The sequence below is a fragment of the Entelurus aequoreus genome, linkage group LG02 (assembly GCF_033978785.1).
Source record: "Entelurus aequoreus isolate RoL-2023_Sb linkage group LG02, RoL_Eaeq_v1.1, whole genome shotgun sequence".
NCBI classification, from domain to species: Eukaryota; Metazoa; Chordata; class Actinopteri; order Syngnathiformes; family Syngnathidae; genus Entelurus; species Entelurus aequoreus.
Window position 1 is genome coordinate 95,982,577 of NC_084732.1, and position 21,876 is coordinate 96,004,452.

The 21,876-nt window shown below is 38.4% G+C and overlaps 2 protein-coding genes across 2 annotated transcripts in view; both read left to right on the forward strand.

Moving 5' to 3' along the window:
- pros1 (protein S) overlaps positions 1-3,844 on the forward strand; it is a 28,394-nt gene extending 24,550 nt beyond the window's left edge. The window contains exon 14 of the mRNA XM_062035518.1: positions 2,942-3,844. Coding sequence (XP_061891502.1) covers positions 2,942-3,123 — 182 coding nt within the window. The 3' untranslated portion in view covers positions 3,124-3,844. The remainder of the gene's footprint in view (positions 1-2,941) is intronic.
- Positions 3,845-15,104: 11,260 nt separating this feature from the next.
- Positions 15,105-21,876, forward strand: part of gas6 (growth arrest-specific 6) — a 39,582-nt gene continuing 32,810 nt past the window's right edge. Inside the window, exons 1-2 of the mRNA XM_062035531.1 lie at positions 15,105-15,529; positions 15,718-15,878. Of these exons, the coding sequence (XP_061891515.1) occupies positions 15,454-15,529; positions 15,718-15,878 (237 nt within the window). The 5' untranslated portion in view covers positions 15,105-15,453. The remainder of the gene's footprint in view (positions 15,530-15,717; positions 15,879-21,876) is intronic.

Genomic DNA, 21,876 nt, shown 5'->3' on the forward strand with positions numbered 1-21,876 from the left:
TCAGCATTTAGCAGTTTAAAAAATGTTGGTTGCACAATTCAACTAATCAGTTTGCTTCTTTGTGTTGTTACAACACTGGTTGTGTTACAGTACATTTTATAGTAAAAAAAAACAAAAACCTGGCAGCTCTGTCACCACAATTTTACAGTAAAAATAACAATGGTACCCTTTTTCAACTTACAGTAAAGCCACCGTAAATTTTAATGTTAGATTTTTACGACTGAGCTAAAATATACAGTTTACTTTTTTACAGTGTAGCTGCGTTTTATTTCCACTTTCCAAATAATTATTAACATTGCTTTTTTAAAGGTCCTAAATGTAACAAGTTTTGAAATATTGTTATTGCCTGCTTCCACTCAACGCCTTTCTGGGAAATATAGCATGTACCATTTTGTTCCTGCAGGAAGTACAAAGTTACAATGGACTCCATTATTATCCATTTGGTTTTCCCTTAGGGAATTTTATTATAACATTACTACCTCTTTTTTCCATTTGTTTATTTTTTGTTTTAAATAATTTTAAAATAACAATAATACTTTTATAAATGTTTATTAATAAATAAAAAAAATATATATATATATATAATATTTTATAATTTATAAAATTAAAAAATAAATTAAAAAAGAATACAAAATAAATTTAATCAAAAGAAAATTCCTACAGGAAGTACTAAGTTACCATGGACTCCATTTATTATCCATATGGTTTTCCCATAGGGAATTTCATTATACCCTTACTACCTCTTTTTTTTTTTTTTTTAATCATTTTATGATAATAAGATATTTGTTAATTAAAAAATATTTTTTTTTATAATTGTTTAATGTTTTATAAAATAAAATATACTAATAGAAGAAGAAAAAATACATTGAATTAAAAGAAAATTCCTGCAGGAAGTACAAAATTACCATGGACTCCATTTATTATCCATATGGTTTTCCCACAGGGAATTTTATTATAGCACTACTACTAGATGTATAGACTATTGACTATTGATGCATCTTTAATTTATGTATATTGATGCAGTTTTACATTTTTTTGTTTCACTAAATAAGCGTTTATCACATGCATTTTTAAAAACAGTACATATGTACTAAGAAATTCCCATCACATTTACTGAATCAATGGAAATGTGTGCAAAACTGGAACATAAATGCCCTAAAATAAAGGAGCTGATCGGATCTCTCAAGTGCGGTGGCTCGCTGCAGTCAGCTACATTTTAGAACTGTCTGCTTTACTTTAATTTCAATAAATAAATCAGTAATCGATTGATGTTTACTAATCGATTTTTATAATCGTCCATGTCCGAAATTGTGATTCATCTAAAAATCGATTATTTCCCCCACCTATAATTAGTACCTCTTTTTTATGTATGTAAAATTGATGGATGGAACAGTAATAAGTTTTATAAAATATTTTAATTAAAAATTTTAAAATACTTTTCTAATTTATAATAATAATTTTATAAAATAATTTTAAAAAATAAATTATAAAAATAAGTAAAAATAATATTTAAAGAAAAGTCCTGCAGGAAGTACAATTAATTATTCATATTGTTTTCCAATGGGGAATTTTACTGTACCATTAATACCTCATTTGCATTTGTTTTTTGATATAATTTTATAATAATAGTTTTGTAACATGTTTTTTAATACAAAAATGTATGGTTTTACAATAATAATAATAATAATAATAATAATAGTTTTTATAAAATAAAATAAATAATTAAATTTAAAAAAAGAATAATAAAAAATAAAACTGTAATTTAATTTTTTTTTAAATCCTGCAAAAAGTACAAAGTTACCATGGACTGCATTAATTATCCAGATGGTTTTCCATCCATCCATCCATCCATTTTGTACCGCTTGTCTCTTTCGGGGTTTTCTTGTAGGGAATTTTATAAAACCATTACTACCTCTTTTTTTATGTATTTGTTTATTTTAATTTTATTATAATAATATTAATAGTAACATTAGGATTTTTTTTAAATTATACATTTTTATTACCGTATTATTATTTGTAATAATAATAATGATAATGTGGTATAAAATTTAATAAAAATAAAATTAAGGAAAGAGAAAAATTTAAAAAGAAATAAAAAGAAAATAAACATTACTATCTCTTAATGAAACAATATTATGTATTTGTTAATTTTTTTGGTTAATTTTATAATGATAAAAGTAGTAAGTTTTATAAAATATTTTAATAAAAAAATAGTTTTATAATTTATAATAATAATAATTGTATAAAATAAAATACAAATAATTAAATTATAAAAAGAAGAACAATATTCCTGCAGGAAGTACAATTACTGTAATTATCCATAGGGGTTTCCCATAGGATACTACACCATTACTACCTCTTTTTTATTTATTTGTTTTTTAATATAATTTTATAATAATAATAGTTTTATAAAATGTTTTTAATAAAAAAAATTATGGTTTTATAATTTACAATAATGTTTTTTTTATAAAATAAAAAAATATTACATTTTAAAAAAGAATAATAAAAAATACAAATGTAATTTAAAAAAAAAATTTAATCCGGCAAAAATTACAAAGTTACCATGGACTTAATTAATTATTCATATGGTTTTCCCTTGGGAATTTTATTATAGCATTACTACCTCTTTTTTATTAGTTTATTTTAATTTTATTATTTTATAATAATAGTAACATTAGTTTATTTTTAAATAATACTAAAATAGTATTATTTTTTGTAATAATAAAGTGGTATAAAATAAAATTAAAGAAGGAGAAAAATTTCAAATGAAATTGAATACAAATAAAATAAACATTACTATCTCTTAATTCTACAGTATATCTAACAATATTGGACAACAGGACATAGTAGTGTCATAATGTCTGCATACATAACCACAGTACAGTATATACAACATGCATCATTTTTAGTAAAACAGTCACCATGTCTCTCTCGCTCTCAGATGACGTCCCGTTATCTGCCACCCCGGTGACGGCCTTTTATCACGGCTGCATGAGCATCTCCGTCAACGGCCAGATGTTGGACTTCGACGAGGCCCTGAGCAAACACAACAGTATCAAGTCCCATTCCTGTCCTCCCAATTCACCCCCAGAGACTGACGCCCCTCACCCATATGGAGCGTGACCCCCGCCACACGCAGCAGTGTCCTCCTGAAATGTAGGACACGGGATGATGAGGAGGGAGACCGGAAACAAGATGTTAGATATATGTTTTACATTCTTACAATGTGTCTGTCTTACATTTTGTTCTGATTACTTGTAGCGAGGAACCACGACGGCTTGTTTGCCGGAATGATGTAGCTGCAGCACTTTTCTTGCAACCGAGAAATTCCAAGAAATGTTGGGAAAACAGCAGCGCTTTTTTGGCACGCATGATGTTGAGCAATGTTTGGGTCCCAGCACCTGGAGCCTGACCTCTATCATCATGGTGCAATCATCCTTGTACAGAGAAATGACTTGAAATTAAATATACGCTATGAAGATAATGCGCCACGATGGATTTTTTTGTGTTTTTTTTACAATACAAACCAATGCAATAAATCACAATAAAACGCCGACCAATCAGCGGTCAGACAGTGGATAATATGAGCCAGCAACAAGTAAGACATCCAAACCAGAGGAGTCAAGTGCTCCACTCACAGGCCAAGACTGGCTCAATCAAATGATTTTGTTCCAGCGCACATGGTTCGATTCCCAGCCAGGACATAGAAGGTAAACATTCAACTCAATCATGATGCAATCTTGAGTTATTTGTTTCATTCTTTTAGTTATTTCGTACAAAAAAATATTTACTGATCTGCTGGAGAGAAAATAGATGCATTAATGGTTTGCCGTTCATATTACTCCAAAACATGCAAGTGTCCAAAGTGCGGCCCGAGGGCCATTTTTGGCACGCAGGTAGTTTTTTTTTATTGGCCTTTGACATGTTCTGAAAAATAAAGGAAGTTTATATTAATGAGGTGTATTAGATATAACACTCATTTCTTTATCACCTGTAACACAAAAGCTAAAATGTTTTTTTTCACCCGATAGGATAGGACTTTATTGTCATTGCAACAAGTACAACGAAACTTTGTTTTCAGCACAGACCCGTTCAAGATTAGACAAACAAACAGTGTACAGGGTTACAGAACAGGAACGCTGATGGGTCGCCACAAGGCGCCCCGTAAAAGATGGGAAAAAGGTAAGTAAAAAAAAAAAATACAATCTAGACTGGGCTCCTAAAGGGGCCTAGTCTGGAGTGGGGAAAAACCTCCATGCCATGCACACATAAACATGTTACATATAATCAGGACAACTCGCAACAGAGGGGGGAGGGGGGAGTTGGAGTTGGGACCCTGGAGGTCGACTGCTGCTATAAATGATAATGATAAATGGGTTATACTTGTATAGCGCTTTTCTACCTTCAAGGTACTCAAAGCGCTTTGACAGTATTTCCACATTCACCCATTCACACACACATTCACACACTGATGGCGGGAGCTGCCATGCAAGGCGCTAACCAGCAGCCATCAGAGGCAAAGCGTGAAGTGTCTTGCCCAAGGACACAACGGACGTGACTAGGAAGGTAGAAGGTGGGGATTGAACCCCAGTAACCAGCAACACTCCGATTACCGGCACAGCCACTCTACCAACTTCGCCACGCCTTCCCTGCTATGAAGCGCTGCCAGCCGTCCATCACCCCGATGGGGAATCAAGCGGTGGTGAAGGCGTGGGGTGGGGGTAGGGGGGTGAGCGTGTGTATATGCCCATTGTCTTGGGTGTGTTGACGTAGTGTCCATAGGCCTGGGGCCGTTCTGCATGCAAGCAAAAGTTCGACTCCAGGTGTCGTTGAGGAGGGAGGGATGTCAAAAGCGTCCATCATTGAGGAGTCCTCTTGGGAGAATGTTTTCAGAACAGCCTGTTCCTGCTGTTGCATCAAGGCCATTCGAGGGAGTCAAATCGTAGATTAGGATTTTGTTTTTCCGTGAGCAGACATTACAATGACTTGTCTGTTCATATCCAATTTTTCCCTTTCAACCAGCTTTTCCGGGGCAGCACAGTGGCAGAGAGGGTTAGTGCGTCTGCCTCACAATATGAAGGTCCTGAGTAGTCGTGAGTTCAATCCCGGCCTCGGGATCTTTCTGTGTGGAGTTTGCATGTTCTCCCCATGACTGCGTGGGTTCCCTCCGGGTACTCCGGCTTCCTCCCACCTCCAAAAACATGCACCTGGGGATAGGTTGATTGGCAACACAAAAAAAAAATTGGCCCTAGTGTGTGAGTGTGAATGTTGTATGTCTATCTGTGTTGGCCCTGCGATGAGGTGGCGACTTGTCCAGGGTGTACCCCGCCTTCCGCCCGATTGTAGCTGAAATAGGCTCCAGCGCCCCCTGCGACTCCGAAGGGAATAAGCGGTACAAAATGAATGGATGGAACCAGCTTTTCCATGATGTGATCCATCTTGCGATTCAGTTCAGAAATCGCCCCAGACTGTGATCCCACAGCCCGGCCCGATCCTTCCATTCCGACAAACAGCCCTTTGGGCTCCTTGAGTGGCTGCCATCGTCTTACGAATTTGACGATACACCAGAGCAATGCCCAGCCCAATCAGCAGGTGTCCCGCGATCACGGTTCCAAATAGGTAGATGTCTTCCACGTCCTCAATGGAAATGACTGAGAGGCACACGATTCTCCATTTATCCCAGGAATCTCTCACGTACCCCGCAGCAATGGTTCCATCAGGGCAGCCAGGCTCCCCAGAACTTCTTTTCCTCGTCGAAAATATTTTGTCGATTGAGTCGAGAGTCCAGCTAATAATTTCCATGTCTGATGTTTAGATTTGGAGGACAGCGCAAAGAAAGAGGCTTCAAAAAAGTGTAGACAGGACAAAACAAAGAGAGCAAGCAGGGAGAAGAAGGGAGGCGGAAAAAATGTGACCGCCCTCACCAGAGGCAAGACAGAAAGACAATAGCGTGAAATTATGTACATTGCATTGGTTTTAGCATCTTTAATGTACATAATGAATCAAAGTGGCCCCCAGTTTAATTTAATTCCTCAGTATGTGGCCCACATGGAAAAAGTTTGGACACCACTGATCTAATCCCTTCAAACCACGCCCCCCCCCCCCTCTCAAATCCAAATTTCAAGGGTTCTTAATAGTATTGTGATATGAAAATAATCAGCTCATTTATGTTTCAATTATGATAAATGAGCTAGTTTGCACTTTTTACTTATGCAAATTTTATTTATTTTGCACTTTGGAAAAGTATTGCACATTCTCTTTATCGTGAATTCCATCCATACATTTCCTACCGCTTGTCCCTCTCGGGGGCGGGGGCTGGAGTCTATCCCAGTTGCACTCAGCTGTGAGGCAAGAGCACTAATCACTGTTCCACCGTGCTGCCCCAAAACCAATACTTCCAGCCATCCATCCATTTTCCACTTGTTAAAGGAAAATCTAAGATTTTATAAAAGCAACAGTAACAAAAATTATAATATCAATAACAGTTTATTGTTATTAATCCAAAATGGAATCTTTTAAAAACAACTATTCTATTGATTCTCGAAATTTATGAATCGATTTAGAATCTGAATAAATATATATATGTATATATATATATATATATTAGGGATGTCCGATAATGGCTTTTTGCCGATATCCGATATTCCGATATTGTCCAACTCTTTAATTACCGATACCGATATCAACCGATACCGATATCAACCGATATATGCAGTCGTGGAATTAACACATTATTATGCCTAATTTGGACAACCAGGTATGGTGAAGATAAGGTCCTTTTTAAAAAAATTAGTAAAATAAGATAAATAAACTAAAAACATTTTCTTGAATAAAAAAGAAAGTACAACAATATAAAAACAGTTACATAGAAACTAGTAATGAATGAAAATTAGTAAAATTAAGTGTTAAAGGTTAGTACTATTAGTGGACCAGCAGCACGCACAATCATGTGTGCTTACGGACTGTATCCCTTGCAGACTGTATTGATATATATTGATATATAATGTAGGAACCAGAATATTAATAACAGAAAGAAACAACCCTTTTGTGTGAATGAGTGTGAATGGGGGAGGGAGGTTTTTTGGGTTGGTGCACTAATTGTAAGTGTATCTTGTGTTTTTTATGTTGATTTAATACAAAAAAAAAAAAAAACGATACCGATAATAAAAAAAACGATACCGATAATTTCCGATATTACATTTTAACGCATATATCGGCCGATGTCCGATAATATCGGCAGGCCGATATTATCGGACATCTCTAATATATATATATATATATATATATATATATATATATATATATATATATATATATACTATGCAAATATAAAAAAAGCTTGTTGTGAAAAATGAGTTGGAATTTCACGAGAAAAAGATCACAATTTCACACGAAAAACTTAGAATTTTGGCAGTGTTATAATAAAAGTTGTAATTTTACTCAACGGAAGTCAACATTTTATAAGAAAAACTGAACATTTGTGTAATATAATGATAAAAGTTGGAATTTTACTCAACAGTGGCAACTTTACAAGAAAAAGCTTAACATTTTGGCAATTTTGTGAAAAGACTCGTAATTTTACTCGACAAAAGTCACAATTTTATAAGAAAACTTTAAAATTTTGGCAATATTATAATAATAATCTGAATTTTACTTGGCAAAATTATGACAAAAGTCAGCTGTTCACCTGGCGGGTTTTTTCGGGGATGAATAGGGAAGTCCTTTAGCTGCCGTCTTGTTTTATCATATATTGCTGCCTTTGCACCTGTCAATGTTTACTTTTGTATGCACATTAAATCAACAAAAAAAATCCAGACTTTGGAGCAATGTTCACGGACTCTAGTATTTGGCTCTCTATTAGATGCAATGGTTTTCCCTATCGGGACCATGATTCCGGTCCTAACGTGTTCATATGGAAGGTAGTTTTCCTTGTTGACGTCTCAAAAAGCGTAGAAATACAAAAACACATACACACACACACCCACACACATTCTTGTATTTTATACCTTCTTGAGACCTCCGAAAATGCCTACCTCTTTAGGACCACCCTTTCTAGATATATAAAGATGTATTTGCAACATTAATTATACATACATACTATGCAAATATAAAAATGCTTTTTGTGAAAAATGAGTTGGAATTTCACAAGAAAAAGGTCACAATTTCACAAGAAAAACTTTGAATTTTGGCAGTATTATAATAAAAGTCGTCATGTTACTCAATGCAAGTCAAAGTTTTACAAGAAAAACTGAACGTTTGTGCAATATAATGACAAAAGTTGGAATTTTACTTGACAAAAGTCACACTTTTATAAGAAAACTTTAAAATTTTGGCAATATTATAATAATAATCAGAATTTTACTTGGCAAAATTATGACAAAAGTCAGCTGTTCACCTGGCGGGTTTTTTCGGGGATGAATAGGGAAGTCCTTCTTTAGCTGCCGTCTTGTTTTATCATATATTGCTGCCTTTGCACCTGTCAATGTTTACTTTTGTATGCACATTAAATCAACAAAAAAATACTGAATTTGGAGCAATGTTCACGCACTCTAGTATTTGGCTCTCTATTAGATGCAATGGTTTTCCCTATTGGGACAAAGATTCCGGTCCTAACTTGTTCATATGGAAGGTAGTTTTCCTTGTTGACGTCTCAAAAAGCGTAGAAATACAAAAACACATACACACACATTCTTGTATTTCATACCTTTTTGAGACCTCTGAAAATGCCTACCTCTTTAGGACCACCCTTTCTAGATATATAAAGATTTGTATTCACAACATTAATTATATATACATACTATGCAAATATAAAAAAGCTTGTTGTGAAAAATGAGTTGGAATTTTACAAGAAAAACTTCGAATTTTGGCAGTATTATAATAAAAGTCGTCATGTTACTCAATGCAAGTAAAAGTTTTCCAAGAAAAACTGAACGTTTGTGCAATATAATGACAAAAGTTGGAATTTTACTCGACAAAAGTCACACTTTTATAAGAAAACGTTAAAATTTTGGCAATATTATAATAATAATCGGAATTTTACTTGGCAAAATTATGACAAAAGTCAGCTGTTCACCTGGCGGGTTTTTTCGGGGATGAATAGGGAAGTCCTTCTTTAGCTGCCGTCTTGTTTTATCATATATTGCTGCCTTTGCACCGGTCAATGTTTACTTTTGTACGCACATTAAATCAACAAAAAATACTGACTTTGGAGCAATGTTCACGGACTCTAGTATTTGGCTCTCTATTAGATGCAATGGTTTTCCGTATCGGGACCATGATTTCGGTCCTACGGAAGGTACTTTTCCTTGTTGATGGCGGGTTTTTTCGGGGATGAATAGGCTCCAGCACCCCCCGCGCCCCCAAAAGGGACAAGATGTAGAAATGGATGGATGGATGGAATAGGGAAGTCCTTCTTTAGCTTGTTTTATCATATATTGCTGCCTTTGCACCTGTCATTGTTTACTTTTGTATGCACATGAAATCAACGCAAAATCCTGACTTTGGAGCAATGTTCACGGACTCTAGTAGTTTGGTCCTAACTTGTTCACATGCAAGGTACTTTTCCTTGTTGATGTCTCAAGAAGGCTAGAAATACAAGAACACACGCACTCACACACATTCTTGTATTTGTTACCTTCTTGAGACCTCCGAAAAATGCTTACCTATAGTCTTATAATAAAAGTCGTAATTTTACTCAACGCAAGTCAAAATTTTACAAGAAAAACGCAACATTTGTGCAATATAATGATAAAAGTTGGAATTTTACTCAATAACAGTCGCAATTGTACAAGAAAAGCTTAACATTTTGGCAATTTTATGAAAAGACTAGTAATTTTACTCGACAAAAGTCACAATTTTATACGAAAACTTTAAAATGTTGGCAATATCATAATAATAATCAAAATTTGACTCTGCAAAATTATGACAAAAGTCAGCTGTTCACCTGGTGGGTTTTTTCGGGGATGAATAGGGAAGTCCTTCTTTAGCTGCCGTCTTGTTTTATCATATATTGCTGCCTTTGCACCGGTCAATGGTTACTTTTGTATGCACATTAAATAAAAAAATACTGACTTTGGAGCAATGTTCACGGACTCTAGTATTTGGCTCTCTATTAGATGCAATGGTTTTCCGTATCTGGACCATGATTTCGGTCCTATGGAACGTACTTTTTCTTGTTGATGGCGGGTTTTTTCGGGGATGAATAGGCTCCAGCACGCCCCCGCGCCCCCGAAAGGGACAAGCAGTAGAAAATGGATGGATGGAATAGGGAAGTCCTTCTTTAGCTTGTTTGATCATATATTGCTGCCTTTGCACCTGCCATTGTTTACTTTTGTACGCACATGAAATCAACGCAAAATCCTGACTTTGGAGCAATGTTCATGGACTCTAGTAGTTTGGTCCTAACTTGTTCACATGCAAGGTACTTTTCCTTGTTGATGTCTCAAGAAGGGTAGAAATACAAGAACACACGCACACACGCACACACACATTCTTGTATTTGTTACCTTCTTGAGACCTCCGAAAAATGCTTACCTCTAGTCTTATAATAAAAGCCGTAATTTTACTCAACGCAAGTCAAAATTTTACAAGAAAAACGCAACATTTGTGCAATATAATGATAAAAGTTGGAATTTTACTCAGTAACAGTCGCAATTTTACAAGAAAAGCTTAACATTTTGGCAATTTTATGAAAAGACTAGTAATTTTACTCGACAAAAGTCACAATTTTATAAGAAAACTTTAAAATGTTGGCAATATCATAATAATAATCAAAATTTGACTCTGCAAAATTATGACAAAAGTCAGCTGTTCACCTGGTGGGTTTTTTCGGGGATGAATAGGGAAGTCGTTCTTTAGCTGCCGTCTTGTTTTATCATATATTGCTGCCTTTGCACCGGTCAATGTTTACTTTTGTATGCACATTAAATCAACAAAAAAAATACTGACTTTGGAGCAATGTTCACGGACTCTAGTATTTGGCTCTCTATGAGATGCAATGGTATTCCGTATCGGGACCATGATTTCGGTCCTAATTTGTTCACCGGTCCTCATTTGGAAGGTACTTTTCCTTGTTGATGGCGGGTTTTTTCGGGGATCAATAGGGAAGTCCTTCTTTAGTTTGTTTTATCATATATTACTGCCTTTGAAACTGTCAATGTTTACTTTTGTCCATCCATCCATCCATTTATATGCATTTTGTGGTTGTGGGGGGTGCTGGACCTTATCTCAGCTACAATCGGCAGAAGGCGGAGTACACCCTGGACAAGTCGCCACCTCATTGTTTACTTTTGTATGCACATTAAATCAACAAAAAATACTGACTTTGGAGCAATGTTCACGGACTCTAGTATTTGGCTCTCTATTAAATGCAATGGTTTTCCGTATCGAGACCATGATTTCGGTCCTAACTTGTTCACCGGTCCTCATATGGAAGGTACTTTTCCTTGTTGATGGCGGGTTTTTTCTGGGATGAATAGGGAAGTCCTTCTTCCGCTTGTTCTATCATATATTGCTGCCTTTGCACCTGTCAATGTTTACTTTTGTATGCACATTAAATCAACAACAAAAATACTGACTTTGGAGCAATGTTCACGGACTCTAGTATTTGGCTCTCTATGAGATGCAATGGTTTTCCGTATCGAGACCATGATTTCGGTCCTAACTTGTTCACCGGTCCTCATATGGAAGGTACTTTTCCTTGTTGATGGCAGGTTTTTTCGAGGATCAATAGGGAAGTCCCTCTTTAGTTTGTTTTATCATATATTATTGCCTTTGAAACTGTCAATGTTTACTTTTGTCCATCCATCCATCCATTTATATGCATTTTGTGGTTGCGGGGGGTGCTGGAGCTTATCTCAGCAACAATCGGCGGAAGGCAGGGTACACCCTGGACAAGTCGCCACCTCATTGTTTACTTTTGTATGCACATTAAATCAACAAAAAACACTGACTTTGGAGCAATGTTCACGGACTCTAGTATTTGGCTCTCTATTAAATGCAATGGTTTTCCGTATCGAGACCATGATTTCGGTCCTAACTTGTTCACCGGTCCTCATATGGAAGGTACTTTTCCTTGTTGATGGCGGGTTTTTTCTGGGATGAATAGGGAAGTCCTTCTTCCGCTTGTTCTATCATATATTGCTGCCTTTGCACCTGTCAATGTTTACTTTTGTATGCACATTAAATCAACAAAAAAAATACTGACTTTGGAGCAATGTTCACAGACTCTAGTATTTGGCTCTCTATGAGATGCAATGGTTTTCCGTATCGGGACCATGATTTCGGTCCTAATTTGTTCACCGGTCCTCATTTGGAAGGTACTTTTCCTTGTTGATGGCGGGTTTTTTCGGGGATCAATAGGGAAGTCCTTCTTTAGTTTGTTTTATCATATATTACTGCCTTTGAAACTGTCAATGTTTACTTTTGTCCATTCATCCATCCATTTATATGCATTTTGTGGTTGCGGGGGGTGCTGTACCTTATCTCAGCTACAATCGGCGGAAGGCGGGGTACACCCTGGACAAGTCGCCACCTCATTGTTTACTTTTGTATGCACATTAAATCAACAAAAAATACTGACTTTGGAGCAATGTTCACGGACTCTAGTATTTGGCTCTCTATTAAATGCAATGGTTTTCCGTATCGAGACCATGATTTCGGTCCTAACTTGTTCACCGGTCCTCATATGGAAGGTACTTTTCCTTGTTGATGGCGGGTTTTTTCTGGGATGAATAGGGAAGTCCTTCTTCCGCTTGTTCTATCATATATTGCTGCCTTTGCACCTGTCAATGTTTACTTTTGTATGCACATTAAATCAACAACAAAAATACTGACTTTGGAGCAATGTTCACGGACTCTAGTATTTGGCTCTCTATGAGATGCAATGGTTTTCCGTATCGAGACCATGATTTCGGTCCTAACTTGTTCACCGGTCCTCATATGGAAGGTACTTTTCCTTGTTGATGGCAGGTTTTTTCGAGGATCAATAGGGAAGTCCCTCTTTAGTTTGTTTTATCATATATTATTGCCTTTGAAACTGTCAATGTTTACTTTTGTCCATCCATCCATCCATTTATATGCATTTTGTGGTTGCGGGGGGTGCTGGAGCTTATCTCAGCAACAATCGGCGGAAGGCAGGGTACACCCTGGACAAGTCGCCACCTCATTGTTTACTTTTGTATGCACATTAAATCAACAAAAAACACTGACTTTGGAGCAATGTTCACGGACTCTAGTATTTGGCTCTCTATTAAATGCAATGGTTTTCCGTATCGAGACCATGATTTCGGTCCTAACTTGTTCACCGGTCCTCATATGGAAGGTACTTTTCCTTGTTGATGGCGGGTTTTTTCTGGGATGAATAGGGAAGTCCTTCTTCCGCTTGTTCTATCATATATTGCTGCCTTTGCACCTGTCAATGTTTACTTTTGTATGCACATTAAATCAACCAAAAAAATACTGACTTTGGAGCAATGTTCACAGACTCTAGTATTTGGCTCTCTATGAGATGCAATGGTTTTCCGTATCGGGACCATGATTTCGGTCCTAATTTGTTCACCGGTCCTCATTTGGAAGGTACTTTTCCTTGTTGATGGCGGGTTTTTTCGGGGATCAATAGGGAAGTCCTTCTTTAGTTTGTTTTATCATATATTACTGCCTTTGAAACTGTCAATGTTTACTTTTGTCCATTCATCCATCCATTTATATGCATTTTGTGGTTGCGGGGGGTGCTGTACCTTATCTCAGCTACAATCGGCGGAAGGCGGGGTACACCCTGGACAAGTCGCCACCTCATTGTTTACTTTTGTATGCACATTAAATCAACAAAAAATATTGACTTTGGAGCAATGTTCACGGACTCTAGTATTTGGCTCTCTATTAAATGCAATAGTTTTCCGTATCGAGACCATGATTTCGGTCCTAACTTGTTCACCGGTCCTCATATGGAAGGTACTTTTCCTTGTTGATGGCGGGTTTTTTCTGGGATGAATAGGGAAGTCCTTCTTCCGCTTGTTCTATCATATATTGCTGCCTTTGCACCTGTCATTGTTTACTTTTGTATGCACATGAAATCAACCAAAATCCTGACTTTGGAGCAATGTTCACGGACTCTAGTAGTTTGGTCCTAACTTGTTCACATGCAAGGTACTTTTCCTTGTTGATGTCTCAAGAAGGCTAGAAATACAAGAACAAACGCACACACACACACACACACATTCTTGTATTTGTTACCTTCTTGAGACCTCCGAAAAATGCTTACCTCTAGTCTTATAATAAAAGTCGTAATTTTACTCAACGCAAGTCAAAATTTTACAAGAAGAACGCAACATTTGTGCAATATAATGATAAAAGTTGGAATTTTACTCAATAACAGTCGCAATTTTACAAGAAAAGCTTAACATTTTGGCAATTTTATGAAAAGACTAGTAATTTTACTCGACAAAAGTCACAATTTTATTAGAAAACTTGAAAATGTTGGCAATATCATAATAATAATCAAAATTTTACTCTGCAAAATTATGACAAAAGTCAGCTGTTCACCTGGTGGGTTTTTTCGGGGATGAATAGGGAAGTCCTTCTTTAGCTGCCGTCTTGTTTTATCATATATTGCTGCCTTTGCACCGGTCAATGGTTACTTTTGTATGCACATTAAATCAACAAAAAATACTGACTTTGGAGCAATGTTCATGGACTCTAGTATTTGGCTCTCTATTAAATGCAATGGTTTTCCGTATCGAGACCATGATTTCGGTCCTAACTTGTTCACCGGTCCTCATATGGAAGGTACTTTTCCTTGTTGATGGCGGGTTTTTTCTGGGATGAATAGGGAAGTCCTTCTTCCGCTTGTTCTATCATATATTGCTGCCTTTGCACCTGTCATTGTTTACTTTTGTATGCACATGAAATCAACCAAAATCCTGACTTTGGAGCAATGTTCACGGAGTCTAGTAGTTTGGTCCTAACTTGTTCACAAACAAGGTACTTTTCCTTGTTGATGTCTCAAGAAGGGTAGAAATACAAGAACGCGCACACACACGCACACACACGCACACACACGCACACACACACACACACACACACACACACACACACACACACACACGGTAACTCCCCCCTCCGAAGGCGTGTGGTGCTCGTCACAACACACCAAAAAGTGAACGGGAGGAGGACAGCGGAATAAAAGCGTGCAGACCGCAATGGAGAGCAGCGAATAACCACAGAAAGAGGAGGACAACAGCGGCTTAACGGCGAGAGACATGCGGGCTGTTTAACCTCCAAACACACCGCAGCGGTGCTTTTATATAATCGGAAACAAGTACCTGGGAGACCCGCGGAACTAACGTCCCATTCTTCCTAACGAGGCAACGACGAAGGAAGAGTTTAAAAAAAAAAAAAAAAAAATTTTGGAAGGGAAAAGTTTAGGGTGTTTGGCGCGGACACAGCGGCAACACGATGCTTGTTCGGCGGACAAAGTGTCTCTCATTTGGCGCCTTGCTAATCCTGCTGGCGGTGCGCTGCTGCCTCACCAGTAAGTCAACACTGCATGTTAGCCGGCTAGCTAGCTAGCTTGGTGACATTTTTATTGGCATAAATAAGCATACCCGCGGGCGTCCTTCACGGCGCCCCCCACGCAGGGGACACTTCCACGCTCACACGCCGACCTTCATTTGTGCCTTAAATTGACATTTTTTTTTGTTATATTGTCGTCCTGTCCAGTTTCCCTGTCCCCGCAAGAAGCTCACCAGTTCCTCAGCAGGCACCGGAGGGCGAACCAAGTGTTCGAGGAGACGAGGCAAGGACACTTGGAGAGGGAGTGTGTGGAGGAGAAATGTTCCAAGGAGGAGGCCAGAGAAATCTTTGAAAATGACCCTGAAACTGTGAGTGGATTTAAACACTCGACTCGTGGGCTTTTCTAACATAATAGGTGAATATATTCTGACAATTGTGTCCCACTAGGACTAGGGCAGGGGTGTCAAACTCAAATACAGAGTGGGCAAAAATTTAAAACTGAACAAAGCCTTTAAGGCCTACTGAAATGAATTTTTTTTCATTTAAACGGGGATAGCAGATCCATTCTATGTGTCATACTTGATCATTTTGCGATATTGCCATATTTTTGCTGAAAGGATTTAGTAGAGAACATCGACGATAAAGTTCGCAACTTTTGGTCGCTGATAAAAAAAAAAGCCTTGCCTGTACCGGAAGTAGCGTGACGTCACAGGCTGAAGGGCTCCTCACATTTCCCCATTGTTTACAATTCAGCGAGAGCGATTCCGACCGAGAAAGCGACGATTACCCCATTAATTTGAGCCGGGATGAAAGATTTGTGGATGAGGAAAGTGAGAGTGAAGGATTAGAGTGCAGTGCAGGACGCATCTTTTTTCGCTCTGACCGTAACTTAGGTACAAGCTGGCTTATTGGATTCCACACTTTCTCCTTTTTCTATTGTGGATCACGGATTTGTATTTTAAACCACCTCGGATACTATATCCTCTTGAAAATGAGAGTCGAAAACGCGAAATGGACATTCACAGTGACTTTTATCTCCACGACAATACATCGGTTAAGCACTTTAGCTACGGAGCTAACGTGATAGCATCGTGCTTAAATGCAGATAGGGGTTTATTTCTTTTGTTTCTGACTGGAAGGATAGACAGAAAATCAACAATACTATTAAACCATGGACATGTAACTACACGGTTAATGCTTTCCAGCCTGGCGAAGCTTAACAATGCTGTTGCTAACAACGCCATTGAAGCTAACTTAGCAACGGGACCTCACCGAGCTGTGCTAAAAACATTAGCTATCCACCTACGCCAGTCAGCCCCCATCTGCTCATCAACACCCGGGCTCACCTGCGTTCCAGCGATCGACGGAAGGACGAAGGACTTCACCCGATCATCCGTGCGGTCGGCGTCTAGCGTCGGATAGCGCGTCTGCTATCGAAGTCAAAGTCCTCCTGGTTGTGTAGCTGCAGCCAGCCGCTAATACACCGATCCCACCTACAGCTTTCTTCTTTGCAGTCTCCATTGTTCATTAAACAAATTGCAAAAGATTCACCAACACAGATATCCAGAATACTGTGGAATTTTGCGATGAAAACAGAGCTGTTTGTATTGTGATACAATGTGTCCGAATACTTCCGTTTCAACCATTGACGTCACGCGCATACGTCATCATACATAGACGTTTTCAACCGGAAGTTTCGTGGGAAATTTAAAATTGCACTTTATAAGTTAACCCGGCCGTATTGGCATGTGTTGCAATGTTAAGATTTCATCATTGATATATAAACTATCAGACTGCGTGGTCGCTAGTAGTGGCTTTCAGTAGGCCTTTAATGTCGGGGCTGAGGCAACCGTCATTATCGAACAAAGTTGTTCATCAGTCATATCTCGTAGTCCACCCGGACCACAGTCTTGGGGGCGTGCCTTTAAAGGCACTGCGTTTAACGCCCGCTACGAGCTGTCGTCACATCTGCTTTTCATCCAATCTGACAACGTGCCGGCCCAGTCACAAGATATGTGCAGCTTCTGTATGCACACTCATGTGAATGCAACGCATACTTGACCAACAGCGATACAGGTTTCACCGAGAGTGTCCGTATAAATAACTTTAACACTGTTAGAAATATGCGCCACACTGTGAATCCACACCAAACAAGGATGACCAACACATTTCGGGAGAACATCCGCACCGTAACACAACATAAACACAACAAAACAAGTACCCAGAACCCCTTGCAGCCCTAACTCTTCCGGGCTGCAATATACACCCCCTCTACCACCAACACCCCCCTGTGCGTCGTTTGAGGTGGGCAGGGTTTGGTGGTAGTGGGGGTGTATATTGCTGTCGTCCAGCATTCTGTTTTTGTTTGCTTTGTAGTCAGTTCAGTTTTAGTTTCGTTCTGCATAGCCTTACCTAAGCTTCAATGCCTTTTCTTAGGGGCACTCACCTTTTGTTTATTTTTTGTTTAAGCATTAGATACCTTTTTACCTGCACGCTGCCTCCCGCTGTTTCCGACATCTAGAAAGCAATTAGCTACCGGCTGCCATCTACTGATATGGAAGAGTATTACACGATTACTCTGCCGAGCTCTAGACAGCACCGACACTCAACAACACATAAATTGCAGACTATAATTGATGGTTTGCAAAATATATTTTTTACCTCAAATAGGTGAAATTAGATAATATCCCACGGCACACCAGACTGTATCTCACGGCACACTAGTGTGCCGCGGCACAGTGGTTGAAAAACACTGTTACGGTACAGGGGGAAGAAGACGGCACAGAATGCAGAGACATCGTTTTAACTCTATTTATTTCTATTTACAAAAGTATGGAGTGTGAAACTAATCCAAATGTGTGTGGTGTGCGACTATGTGTAGTGATTATCTGTTGAGTGTTACCGGTAGTGTTGAGCGAAGTGCAGAAGTCCAAGGGGGAAAGGCAAGCTCGGAGGTCCGTGGGAAGGCGGGAGGTCAAGGGCAGGAGCGAGGCGTCAGAGTCCGTGTCCAGGCGGGAGGTCAAGATCCAAAAAGGGGCAGCCAGGGAATCAGAGGGGAATACGGGGAGACGAGACACACAGCTCGTGACGCGGGAATGGAGGAATGCTGCTGGAAGGTGACAAGGGACACGAGACAAATGAACACGGAGGGGGAGAAACAGAGAGAGAGAGTGTGCATAGAGCTTGATAAGTCGGAGTACTGTACTGGAACAGGTCGCTACGTTCTGGCCCAGAACGCAGGTTTGCACTGGCTTAAGAAGCCCAGGGAGCTCATCAGCGACAGGTGTGACGAGTGCTGATTGAATGCCGCCGCTTGCTGCGTTTGGAGGTGCGCTCAGCGCATTGCACAGATTGCAAGAAAATTTAAAAATAACATTTAATACTTGACAAGAACCTCTTAAAATTATGGTAAAAAAACAAGGGATATATAAGAAATGTTCAATAATGTGTAACAAAATAATACAAAGTGTGAAAATGTAAACATGGCTTAAAGAACAATTTTATATTACAGCTGTGCTCTAAAGGGTGAGCGCAGCTAAGTAGGTTTGGTATTACCGGTCTTGGTGTGCCTTGCATCATTTACAGACCACATTGGTCTGACTACGGTCCTTTTTAAAACAAACACACAAAAAACAAGGGTCAATAGGTCATTTTATATCCTGATAACTGCCGTCCATCACCTCTAAGGCACATTAACGCCCTTCCCCATAAAAAACAACACTTGTTTGATATTAAGAACCTTTACAAATTAAAATGGAAGAAGATGAATATATTTATTGTTTTTATTCTTTCTTTTGTTTTGTCCTTAAAAGTCCCCCGTCAGCATTTTTTCCAGAAGGAAATGCAGAAAAACCATTGGACGTTTCCCTCAAACAGAACAAGACAATGCTAATAATAACGAGAATAATGTGTTCTTATTATTAGTCTGGCCCTGAACATTTTGTGTGCATGCAGAATTGAAATCTCAATTCAAAGCCCCAAAATCACCATTCAAATTTGGTGCACAATTGGCAGTTTTTGATTGTTCCTAATGTTGTGACCGCCACAATTCAATGACCCAAATCTGCTTTTTTGTGCTGTGATTTAAGACTTGTTTCACACTGACTCACGATTCACGATGCTCCAGTCAGTCGTGATAGGCAAGATAATTTTCATTGGGGATTTGAAGGACGTGTTATTTCTCCCTCTCTCTCTTCTGTTTTGATTCTGTGGCGGTCATTGAGTCAGCGTGACTAAGTCTCAGTTTTATGCAATTCAGCTTTTTGGAAGACACTGCAATCTTCACACTCCTTTTTCAAATGCATGCAAACAGTCGTGTGTTGGTCATCTCCTCTTTAGGAGTGAAGTATGTACAAAACCCAAAACCAGTGAAGTTGACACATTGTGTAAATGGTAAATATAAACAGAATACAATGATTTGCAAATCCTTTTCAACTTATATTCAATTGAATAGACTGCAAAGACAAAATATTTAATGTTCGAACTGAGAATCTTAATTTTTTCTTACAATTTAATGGCAGCAACACATTGCAAAAAAGTTGTCACAGGGGCATTTTTACCACTGTGTTACATGGCCTTTCCTTTTAACAACACTCCGTAAACGTTTGAGAACTGAGGAGAACAATTTTTGAAACTTTTCAGGTGGAATTATTTCCCATTCTTGCTTTATGTACAGCTTAAGTTGTTCAACAGTCCGGGGGTCTCCGTTGTGGTATTTTAGGCTTCATATTGCGCCACACATTTTCAATGGGACACAGGTCTGGACTACAGGCAGGCCAGTCCAGTACTCGCAATCTTTTACTACGAAGCCACGCTGTTGTAACACGTGCAAAATGTGACTTGGCATTGTCTTGCTGAAATAAGCAGGGGCGTCCATGAAAAAGACGTTGCTTGGATGGCAACATATGTTGCTCTAAAACCTGTATGTACCTTTCAGAATTAATGGCGCCTTCACAGATGTGTAAGTTACTCATGCCTTGGGCACTAAAACACCCCCATACCATCACAGATGCTGGCCTTTGAACTTTGCGCCTAGAACAACCCGGATGGTTCGTTTCCTCTTTGGTCCGGAGGACACGACGTCCACAGTTTCCAAAAACAATTTTGAAATGTGGACTCGTCAGACCACAGAACACTTTTCCACTTTGCATCAGTCCATCTTAGATGAGCTCGGGCCCAGTGGAGCCGGCTGCGTTTCTGGGTGTTGTTGATAAATGGCTTTGGCTTTGCATAGTAGAGTTGTAACTTGCACTAACAGATGTAGCGACGAGCTGTAGTTACTGACAGTGGTTTTCTGAAGTGTTCCTGAGCCCATGTGGTGATATCCTTTACATACTGATGTCGCTTTTTCATGCAGTACCACCTGAGGGATCCAAGGTCTGTTATATCATTGCTTATCTGCAGTGAGTGCTCAATATTCTCTGAACCTTTTGATGATATTACGGACCGTAGATGGTGAAATCCCTACATTCCTTTCAATAGCTGGTTAGAGAAATGTTGTTTTTGAACTGTTGGACAATTTGCTCACGTATTTGTTGACAAAGTGGTGACCCTCGCCCCATCCTTGTTTGTGAACGACTGAGCATGTCATGGACGCTGCTATTACAGTGTTTCCCATAAACTGCCAAGATACCTGTGGCGGTGGGGGCGTGGTCACCATGACATCATCGAGTAATTTGCATAATTTACTACAATGATATGATTTTTTTTAAAAAGGCTCAAAAAATGTATACTTACTAATTAATAATAACAGTTTTGTTTTAAACGTCCATCCATCCATCCATTTACAATATAATTACAACACTTTATGTACATATTTATATACAGATTTGAACAATAAGTTATTCACTGAAATATATGTATTAATTGTGGTTCTTACAAAAAATATATCTTATAAAAATATAAAAGCTAACATGTCTCTTAAAGCTCTGCCCCTTTATTTAGTGCATACTAAATAATTTAACTTTAGCCTACTACTACAACCATATTATTTACCAGCAACATAAAGTGAAACAGAGGCAGAGGTGTCCTGCCACAGTCAGTAACAAATAAACAGAAAACAGTAGTGGTGGTAGATAGACACAAAGCTTCATCAAACATCTGATCCACTGAACAAAGAGCTCCAAAAATCTTGATCCTACACTTCTCTTTTGTAAAGTAAATCTGAACAGCCGATATGGGTATCTACATCAACTATATGATTTGCCTGAGAAGCTTGATAGGACACACAAAAAAAAAAAAATTTTTTTTTTTTTTTTTTTAAATAATTTTTTTTTTTTGTGGCGGCCTTAATTCTTTCGTGGCGGGCCACCACAAATACATGAATGTGTGGGAAACACTGTTTTATACCCAATCATGGCACCCACC